The sequence below is a fragment of the Mytilus galloprovincialis genome, chromosome 10 (assembly GCF_965363235.1).
Source record: "Mytilus galloprovincialis chromosome 10, xbMytGall1.hap1.1, whole genome shotgun sequence".
NCBI classification, from domain to species: domain Eukaryota; kingdom Metazoa; phylum Mollusca; class Bivalvia; order Mytilida; family Mytilidae; genus Mytilus; species Mytilus galloprovincialis.
This window is the reverse complement of record NC_134847.1, coordinates 63,406,500-63,417,778: the sequence shown is the minus strand read 5'-3', so window position 1 is coordinate 63,417,778 and position 11,279 is coordinate 63,406,500. Positions and strand designations below refer to the sequence as shown.

The 11,279-nt window shown below is 32.1% G+C and overlaps 1 protein-coding gene across 1 annotated transcript; it reads left to right on the top strand.

The window, feature by feature from the left end:
- The first annotated feature begins 500 nt into the window (after positions 1-500).
- LOC143048085 (kelch repeat and BTB domain-containing protein 2-like) lies at positions 501-9,959 on the top strand. The gene is made up of 8 exons (XM_076221533.1): positions 501-584; positions 1,250-1,348; positions 2,872-3,160; positions 3,688-3,837; positions 4,463-4,762; positions 7,090-7,291; positions 8,135-8,365; positions 9,392-9,959. The coding sequence occupies exons 3-8, from the start codon at positions 2,882-2,884 to the stop codon at positions 9,904-9,906; spliced, it is 1,677 nt and encodes a 558-aa protein (XP_076077648.1). The 5' UTR covers positions 501-584; positions 1,250-1,348; positions 2,872-2,881; the 3' UTR covers positions 9,907-9,959.
- The last annotated feature ends 1,320 nt before the right edge of the window (positions 9,960-11,279 follow it).

Below are 11,279 nucleotides of genomic sequence, written 5' to 3'. Positions count from 1 at the left end.
ACAAATAGTTACTTTAAATAACTATCATGGTCAGCATGACAAGATCTAAAAAAATGCAAAAAAATCATTATTACCGATAGAGACTCCTAGGGATTGCTTTTATTGACAGTTTCTGTGTTTTGAGCATAAATTAAAGAAGATGGAGAGAAAGGGTAAACAAAAAAAATATCAGCAATACAAAAGCAACGTTTGAGAGTGCCCGTTGTTGAAGATAAAATTGAAAATGAAAATGGGGAATGTGTCAAAGAGAAAACAACTCTCTATTTCACGGTAACCGAGTTACGCATGTTACATATAAAAATGTAAAAAAAGCAAGAATTTTTCGTAACTTTTTGTCATAATTTCATAATCAACCTTATTATTCTAAATTAATTTTGTAAATCTTTAACTTTAGATAGCATCAGACTGCATTCATTTATTTACAAATTGATGATGATTTTCTTGGTTTAGTTACGGGTTCGGGATTGTAAAACTTGTATTTAGATACACTTTTGTGAAATTGTAAATATGTTTCTTTCCCCTGTCCTAGGACTATCCGCCAAAATAAAAAAAAGGATTGACCCATATCAGCTAATTTCTACATTGTAAGTGTAAAGCTTTCTGGTTTGATATTTTAATTTTATTTCAAAGCAAAAATTTGGTTTAGTATGTCGTCACCAGAAGTCTGACGCCTTTAAAGTCAACATCCGTATTAAAAATTTCTATTTTTAGTGATTTATATTACTCTTGATAACTCAGTTTTTGTTTGCTACAATCATGAATGTACCTTGATTTTTATGCCCCACCTACGATAGTTGTTTTTTGATTGAGTAAAGCCTTCAAATTGATATTTTGTAGTGTGTTTTTCTATGTTGTGATGTAATACTATTGTTTCAGAAAAGGGAGAAGGTTTGGTACCATTAAAACGTTTAATGCACCTGTCCTAAGTCAGGAATCTGATGTACAGTAGTTGTCGTCTGTTTATGTAGTTCATGCATGTTTCTTGTTTCGTCATTGACCGTTGGTTTTCCCGTTTGAATGGTTTTACACTAGTAATTTTTGGGGCCCTTTATAACTTGCTGTTCGGTGTGAGCCAAGGCTCTGTGTTGAAGGCCGTACCTTGACCTATAACGGTCAACTTTTATGAACTGTTATTTGGATGGAAAGTTGTCTCAATAGCACTCATACGACATCTTCCTATATCTATGTACTCATTCATATTAAACTCATTTATTTTGTATCATTATACATGTACATTTTGTATTTATAGGTAGATGATTTCATCATGTAATTCAAGTTTTATAAGCAAAACTGGTATTCCATGTTGTATAGGATTTTGATCTACCCTAGATGAAGTTTATAAACTGAGGTATAAAACTTATTTTACATTATTTACAAATGTACCATTAAAATAGATATAAAGAAGAAAAATGGAAATGTGTACATGTATGTAGTCTGGTCTGATAGTAGTGACCATACTGGACATTTGTACATGTATGTCAAGAAGACAGCAATCCAACAATACAAAAATATGTTGTGCTGTAAGAAAAAAATTCTCATATTCATTTTTAGAAAACATGCTGAAGATATTTAGTTGTGGTGGCATTTTAATTTCCATGTAATCTCTCTATGGCGTGCTACTTCACTTCTTTCAGATGTTCAGTCTAATTATGCTAATTTTGTATTGAAATTGTTCTTACAATCTGTCATGTCAATATAAATGAATTGCACTTTTAAAGGGGCACTAGCTGTTAAATTCATGGTCACCGATTTTACTCAAATTCTCATATTTGATTTATAACAATGTAAAACATTTATCCAAACTATTTAAAGTCTAAAATAAACAATTTACAGAGCATGGGTTAGATAATATATAGGTTCGTTTCGTGTGTATTTTAGTCCAGACGCCATCTAATTAACTATCGATTTGACCTCAGATGACCATATAAGCAATGCAAACATAAATAAAGATATGAATAGATTAAACCAACACGTGCAATTGGATTTTTATAGGTCTGTTTGATTTTATTTTATAGATTAAAAATAGATGTTTCTCATTGTTTTTAACCGTATAAGAATGATTTTATGTGCATGGAATTAGTAATCAAATGATTTACCGTAGATTCACTTTCATTGTTGACATTCTTTTTCTTTAAATAACCAGTACACGTACAATGATGCGTTGTCAATCTCTAGCTAGGGGTTAAATTGAAGTTCACATGAATACGGATTTAAAGAGGTGGACTCATTCACTTGCAAATGAATTACTAATTATCAATGTTTCTTAGCGTAATTTGACAAAATTTAACCTTTTTGGCTGCAAAAAGCGAATTGTTATTTCACTATTTCACTTTCATTATTGATTGAACAGAAAAAAATCAAACTTTAGATTTTTCATGTTTTTTACATATCTCGTAGCTAGTGCCCCTTTAATACATTTTCTGTAAATTTTTCTTACAAATGACATGGTGTGCTGTCGTGACATGTTTGTTTAAATTGTATAGCTTCAGGTTTATAAGGAAATAGTTTGGCAAATTTAATTACGAGTATTTTGACAGTATTTATTGATTCTCTTTTGTATACCAGTAATCTTAAAAAAAATAAAAAATCTTTTAAATATTACCCTACATCCGTGTTCATAATGTACACATGTAGCTTTATCAATATGCGTAACCATGAACACGTACAGGCCAACTATATACTGTATAAGATCATTTGACTGAATAAAATTAAAATTAAAGATAGTAATTTTTAGTAACAAAAATAGGACACGATTGTCAACCCATTCACTGTTGTAGATAGGTTATGTCCAGTGTATTGTTTAGTTGGCTTAGGTGAAGTTGGATTCATCTTTCATGAAAAAGAAATAACCATTTAAATTCATTTTTATAGGGAAACAAAGATGGAGGACGATTCTGATAATCCAGAGGATGAAAATGTAACCATAACATTTGGAGAGGAAGAAAAAATTACCTGTTCTAAATGTCTTCTAATGAAGAAAAGTGATTACTTTAATGCCATGTTTTCCTCTGGTATGAAAGAAAGCCATTATAATGTGGTTGAAATAAAAGATATGGAAGCTGATGTCATGAGAGAGCTGATCCGTTATATATCGTCTGAGGTCCTACACCTAACAAATGAATCTGTGTATTGTATCACAGCAGGGGCTTGTAGGTTTCAGGTATGCATATGATATTAAAGAATTTGAAAAACATGTGGTGACAATAAATATGTATTGATAGTCCTACATCACTTGTATACAAAATAAATCTTTAATAAAAACTTCAAATTGCATAATTGATGTAAGAGAGCAACAACCAATCAATCATTTTCAGTATTGAGATACATGTTTAAAGCTACAAAAAAATTTATTTAGTTAATAGTTTACAAAAATGATAAAATCGGACTAATCAAAAATATTTTTATTAAGGAGAATTGAAAAATATTAGAAATTCTAAAATCTGGAGAAATTTGTTTCTAAAGATTTTACATCTGTGTTACACATTTAAAGTTACATAAATCCTGACAAGAAAGTGCATGGTCTCACCTAGCATGGAAATCAGACAGAATATTGTTTACAGTTTTTGTAAAGACAGCATTTGTGATACTGAAGCCAGTCTTAAGTTAAATCCCAACCCCTTTTTTGGTACCTACATGTATGTTTTGTTTTTCCTCTGAACTTGTTTGGCATGGTGTTTTTTTTTACAGATATCAAGTGCCATAGAATTGTGTTGTGAATTTTTAAGTGATAATCTGTGCCATAATACCTGTTCAAGTACATTGGAGTGTTCTACTTTGTATCATCTTAAAGGTGTGCTAAAATTAGCTAAAAGACACATGCAGCATTACTTCACAAAGGTTAGTCAACTGTTATAATATAGAGTGTTATTTCTTTTATTAATGTTTATATGTTGAATTTAATTTAAAAGTCAACTTTTTATCATAATGTATTAAAAATTACACTGAATAGATATAGGAATATTGATATTTAATTGCTCTACCAAATGTGAAATTGAATATTTAAAGTCTGTTTAATCCCCCCCCCCCCCCTTATAACACAAAAAGGCATTGTTTTACAAAATTCTTTCCTAGAGAGCCAACATTTAACTTCAAGGGGGAGGGGGGGGGGGGTTATAGTTTATTGTCTGAGTCAGAAATGTTTTTCACAAAAAGCTTCAACATTTATTTTAATTAGTTTTTTGACACTGTTAATCAATTTATTTTTTTCAAAATATTACATTGTAAGCCATGGGTATAATCTGGATTCAGAATATGTTTTTTTGTGATCTACTTGACTACAATTTGTCTCTCTCATAAAAGTGGGGATATTATTTTTTTTAGGAAAAAAAACATACCCCCCCCCCCCCCCCTTTGAAGATAAATGGTCTTTCCCTTATGTATTAACAACAGATTGATTTTATTTGCAATTTCTGTCATAGAATAAAGATATCCAAATGACTTATTTAAAATGTATATTTCATAGGTATGCCAGACAGAGGATTTTCTGTCCATCCAAGTTGCAACATTGAAAAGCTTATTACTTGAGAAAGCCTTGAATGTGGAATCAGAAATAGATGTGTATTATGCATTTGAACGATGGATAGATGCTGATGTAGAGAATAGACAACAGTATATAAAAGAACTGTCTAAATACATACACATTGAAGATATAATTAATCCTTCCATAGAACTCAACATGCTGTCAGAATTCAAGTATCTTCATATATCAAAAAATGGAATTTTGCAAAGACTTGAAAATAACAAAGATCAAATAAGAAGAAAGGTATTAATTTAGGTCATGTCATACATGTCAAAAAATATGTTATAATTCAATTTTGGATGTAGCACATCTTATGATTGGCTGCAAGTTTTTTTGTCAATCAGCTTATAAACCATGTAGACATAATTTTGTCATGTGACTGTGAGGTCATCAATGTTGTTTTATGATTTACTAAATATGGTTGAAAATGGAACTTTAGAAATAAACTGTAAGGACTGACTGTAGTACATTTTGTTGTGCATTTGAAATGACCTCTAAAATGTGGTTCACACTTAGTTTAAATAATCCGCTATGCAGGTTACCCAGTGTAATCAACTTCATTACCTGAAAAATGTTCCTGTTTAAAAGAATTATAATGAAGATTTCTATCAACGACATATTGATTGATTGGTGTTAAACACCACTTTCTGCACTAGTGGCTATTTAAGGCAGTCAGTTTTTATTGGAGAAGGAACCAAGAGTGACCAGAAAGAACAACAATCTTTGGCAACAAAACTGACAATCCTTTTTATTTTTTATTTATGACAAACAGACCTACCACTTGCAGGATTGGAACCTCAATGTTGACAAACTTGTGATACAGTAGTTGAGATACTTAGTCCACTCTGCAACCTATGTCCCTTCAATGAAATATTAGTGTGTATAGATTTTTAAACAGTTCATTCTCTCATTTTATTACCTTTTATTATTTTAATACAAACTTGTATTTTTAGCTCACCTGGCCCGAAGGGCCAAGTGAGCTTTTCTCATCACTTGGCGTCCGGCGTCGTCCGTCATCGTCCGGCGTCGTAAACTTTTACAAAAATCTTCTCCTCTGAAACTACTGGGCCACATTAAACCAAACTTTGCCACAATCATCATTGGGGTATCTAGTTTAAAAAATGTGTGGCGTGACCCGGCCAACCAACCAAGATGGCCGCCATGGCTAAAAATAGAACATAGGGGTAAAATGCAGTTTTTGACTTGTAACTCAAAAACCAAAGCATTTTGAGCAAATCTGACATGGGGGTAAAATTGTTTATCAGGTCAAGATCTATCTGCCCTGAAATTTTCAGATGAATCGGACAATCCGTTGTTGGGTTGCTGCCCCTGAATTGGTAATTAAGGAAATTTTGCTGTGTTTGGTTATTATCTTGAATATTATTATAGATAGAGATAAACTGTAAACAGCAATAATGTTCAGCAAAGTAAGATCTACAAATAAGTCAACATGACCGAAATGGTCAGTTGACCCCTTTAGGAGTTATTGCCCTTTATAGTCAATTTTTAACCATTTTTCGTAAATCTTAGTAATCTTTTACAAAAATCTTCTCCTCTGAAACTACTGGGCCAAATTAAACCAAACTTGGCCACAATCATCATTGGGTATTTAGTTTAAAAAATGTGTGGCGTGACCCAGCCAACTAACCAAGATGGCTGCCACAGCTAAAAATAGAACATAGGGATAAAATTCAGTTTTTGGCTTATAACTCAACAACCAAAGCATTTAGAGCAAATCTGAATTGGGGTAAAATTGTTTATCAGGTCAAGATCTATCTGCCCTGAAATTTTCAGATGAATCAGACAACCTGTTGTTGGGTTGCTGCCCCTGAATTGGTAATTTTAAGGAAATTTTGCTGTTTTTGGTTATTATCTTGAATATTATTATAGATAGAGATAAACTGTAAACAGCAATAATGTTCAGCAAAGTAAGATTTACAAATAAGTCAACATGACTGAAATGGTCAGTTGACCCCTTTAGGAGTTATTGCCCTTTATAGTCAATTTTTAACCATTTTTCGTAAATCTTAGTTATCTTTTACAAAAATCTTCTCCTCTGAAACTACTGGTCCAAATTAAACCAAACTTGGCCACAATCATCATTGGGGTATTTAGTTTAAAAAATGTGTGGCGTGACCCGGCCAACCAACCAAGATGGCCGCCCCGGCTAAAACTAGAACATAGGGGTAAAATTCAGTTTTTGGCTTATAACTCAAAAACCAAAGCAGTTAGGAGTTATTGCCCTTTATAATCAATTTTTAACCATTTTTCGTAAATCTAAGTTATCTTTTACAAAAATCTTCTCCTCTGAAACTAGAACTGGGCCATTAGTTCATTAAAGATAGAGATAATTGTAAGCAGCAAGAATGTTCAGTAAAGTAAGATGTACAAACACATCACCATCACCAAAACACAATTTTGTCATGAATCCATCTGCGTCCTAAAGTTTAATATTCACATAGACCAAGGTGAGCGACACAGGCTCTTTAGAGCCTCTAGTTTTTAATACAAACTTGTATTTTTTTTATTCTGAGTGTATTAAAAAAGACTTTTAATGTTTCTAATTACAGTATCGACAAGTTCCAGAAGACCTGTTTTGTGTAGGTTTACAGAGATTTGATGAAGCTTCCCAAAGTTTCTGGTTTGATCCTGTGATCTACAAGATTGATATGACAAAGGAATGTAGTATACTGAAGGATAATGTTATAGCTACAATGGAAGATGTTCTACCAAATGTGGAGGGTCATGGTGGTTATAGTGTCTGTGTTAATGGTAAGATTATATTGGTTATAGTTTCTGTGTGAATGGTAAGGTCAAGGTGGTTCTGTTTTGATGAACTTTTTTGTATTTAGCATTCTCTAGTTTTACATTGTTACAGTGAATAAAAAGGCTACAATGAGACATCAAACAAATGTATTTATAATTTTTAGTAGTTTAGCAGAGAAATGCTAAAATTTATTTTTATATCATCTTTACAGCAAATTGCATTGAGTGTGTAGGTAAAGGTAATATCTTTGGTTAGCTTGCTTGCTAGCTGAGCCGTGAAGTCATTATAAGTTAAGGTATACTAACCTTCTTTCGGAGTAGCCTAGTCCTACCGACAGATAGTTTAGTTATCTGTCAACTTAAGTCTACTTTTAAAGGAGGGTAGTTAACCTAACCTAATAATGACTTCATGTTGCAGCTAGCAAGCAAACTAATCAAAGATATTACCTTTACCTACACACTTAACACAATCGCCTGTAAGTTTGCTCTGTACAATTCTTCTACTACAAATATATCACTCATAACATGCAATTCTTCACTCTCAACTGTTAAGTACGGAAATATTTAAGATTTGATATTTAAACTACCAAAATTGGAAAAATATAACTTACATCCCTTTTGATGCAATGCACATTGAAGCATCTATGTCAATTTTAATATCAAAGCATATTGCAGATCATTTCATATTGCATGTATTTAAAACCAAAACATCACAAAAAAGTTTAGTTGTCATATACTGTCAACTGTTATACATTTCTAATCAAGCATCAAATATATACATATGTTTAATCAATTATATTTTGTAATGAATAAATGATACTTGGTTTTATGATTAGTATTACATTATAGGACAAGACATAATAGTATCAGGTGGGGAACCAAAGTTAGGTAAAAACACATGGAACTTTGGCATTTATTGCTATAATACCTTTACAAACAAGTGGCGGAAGTTGACAGATTTACAGAGTCCGAGGCGACACCATGCATCATGTGCTATAAATAATTGCTTATATGTGATCGGTGGATATGGACGATTTAGAGTTAAACTTAGTTCTATGGAAAAGTATGATTGTGATGAAGGTAAGGTTAATTATAACAGATAAGTCACAAGACAGCAGTTATCCTTCAAGAATTCCTTGTCTATTATCTATCAGTATTCACACATCAATCTGGAGCTTCATACTTTTATTGAAATGTATGCCTGTGAGCCCTAAGATAGCTATCTATATTTTACAATGATAGTTATCTATATCTTATAAATTGTGTTGAATGATACTGATGGAACTCTTGTTCAAAATGATATCACAAGACTCTGTTGGGCAGCCTGACATGGCTTCTTTGAATTAGGTAATAGATGGACAATTTGGTCTTATCCTCTGAGATTTAAGAATATGGTGGGTTCTTTAGTAAGCCTTATGACAGTATAAACATGACATCTTATTAATGATTATTTTAGAACTTACGAAATATTTGTACAGGTAGTTATGTTTTAGTACTTATTATGCATAGTCCATAAAAATAAGGTCCTATTTCAGAAATACTTATTTAAGCAGCTGTCTTAAAAGACACAACTATGAAATAATTGCATGCAATAAATATAGTTTGTGGGTATATTTCAGAAATACTTATTTAAGCAGCTGTCTTAAAAGACACAACTATGAAATAATTCCATGCGATAAATATAGTTTGTGGGTAACTTGTTTGTCTGTCAGTGTTATGCTACCTAACAAAACCCTGTACAAAATTTTTTTAAATTAAAACTCAATGGCATAGAAATTCTAAAAGGTTTAAATCTTTCATATATAGATGTAAAAAGATGTGATATGAGTGCCAATGAGACAACTCTCCATCCAAGTCACAATTTGTAAAAGTATTACATTTATATCTTTTTTAAATGTTATAAGCCTTCCATAAAATGAATTGTCAAACTCAAGTTTTTAAATCTTACATATTTTTATAATAATCCCTTCATTGCTTCATTCGTCTGTAGTATTATAATGTTTTAAATATGTTCAGTTACTTTTCTATTATTTTGTACTTTATAATTACAATAAGTTAGAATAACATGTGAAATTTCAACATCAATCTTATTATTTTTGTTAACAGATAAGTGGTGTTCATTGGCCCCATCACCAACACATGGGTACCACAAAGCTTTGACAGTTTTACACAACAAAATATACGCTTTGTTCTGTAGTAGTGCAATGTTTTGTTATTCTCCGGTACAAGATTCATGGACAAAGTTACTCATGTCGAGTGATATACAAAGTGGACTGGCATTCCTTGGAGCATGTACCTACAACAATGCAATATATGTGAGAGCGAGTCGAGACTTAGTACATGTGCTACAACACTCTGACGATAAATCTTTGGAAGTAACAAATACATATACACATTTTACCAAGAAGAATAATGAAGAAATTGGAGGATATGTATTTGGTATAACTATATGCAATGATATAATGTATTGTTTCAAAACTGACGATGAAACCGGTTTCACAACAGACTTGTTATATGTTAATTTACTTGATGGTGCTAAGGAGAATGGTAATTCTAAGGTTGTAGATGTACAAATACTGATGCAACATCAGTTAGACTTAGTGACTGTACCTGTATATTAGATAAATCTTACTTGCTTCTACAATGTCTTCAGTAATAGGTTTTGATTTTAATGATTTTTGTCGAGCCTGCAACTTTTGTTGCAGAAAGCTCGACATAGGGATAGTGATCCGGCGGCGGCTACGGCGGCGGCGTTAGCTCACTTCTTAAAAGCTTTATATTTTAAAAGGTGGAAGACCTGGATGCTTCATACTTTGTATATAGATGCTTCATGTTACGAAGTTTCCGTCAGTCACATGTCCAATGTCCTTGACCTCATTTTCATGGTTCAGTGACCACTTGAAAAAAAAGTTCAAATTTTTTGTAATGTTGAATTCTCTCTTATTATAAGTAATAGGATAACTATATTTGATATGTGCGTACCTTGCAAGGTCCTCGTGTCTGTCAGACAATTTTCACTTGACCTCGACCTCATTTCATGGATCAGTGAACAAGGTTAAGTTTTGGTGGTCAAGTCCATATCTCAGATACTATAAGCAATAGGGCTAGTATATTCGGTGTATGGAAGGACTGTAAGGTGTACATGTCCAACTGGCAGGTGTCATCTGACCTTGACCTCATTTTCATGGTTCAGTGGTTATAGTTAAATTTTTGTGTTTTGGTCTGTTTTTCTCATACCATATGCAATAGGTCTACTATATTTGTTGTATGGAATGATTGTTAAGTGTACATGTCTAGCGGGCAGATGTCATGTGACCTTGACCTCATTTTCATGGTTCAGTGGTCAAAGTTAAGTTTTTGAGTTTTGGTCTTTTTATCTAATGCTATATATGCCATAGGTCAACTATATTTGGTGTATGGAAATATTTTATGATCTTTATGTCAGTCGAGCAGGTTTTATTTAACCATGACCTCATTTTCACGGTTCATTGCACAGTGTTAAGTTTTTGTGTTTTGGTCTATTTTTCTTAAACTATAAGTAATGTGTCAACTATATATGTTGTATAGAAGCATTGTTAGCTGTACCTGTCTGCCTGGCATGGTTCATCTGACCTGGACCTCTTTTTCAAGGTTCATTGGTCTTTGTTTAGTTATCTTGGTTAATGTTAAGTTTATGTGACAGTTGTAATGAAGCTTAGCTTTATACTTAGGACTATCAACATAATATCAATGATTAGTATAGAAGGCGAGACATTTCAGTGTGTGCACTCTTGTTATATTTTTACCAGTTTTTATAAAAATGAAAGAAAAAAAACATAAAAAGAGTATCATTTACTTATAAAGTGGTAAAAACTACAATTCAAAAAAATGAAACTTTAAACATTCCAATTATAAACAAAATGTTAAGTATGAAATTTAGAGGCTGGTTCACAGGGTTATGTTTGGTTCTACATGTAGATGAAGGAATTTATTTCAAATACAATGATTTATTTCA

Bases quoted from the DNA above. Each gene is read 5' to 3' on its own strand.
- LOC143048085 (XM_076221533.1), top strand. From the start codon at position 2,882: ATGGAGGACGATTCTGATAATCCAGAGGATGAAAATGTAACCATAACA. The intron at 4,763-7,089 runs GTATTAATTTAG...TTCTAATTACAG, and splicing joins AAGATCAAATAAGAAGAAAG to TATCGACAAGTTCCAGAAGA. The intron at 7,292-8,134 runs GTAAGATTATAT...ATTACATTATAG, and splicing joins TTATAGTGTCTGTGTTAATG to GACAAGACATAATAGTATCA.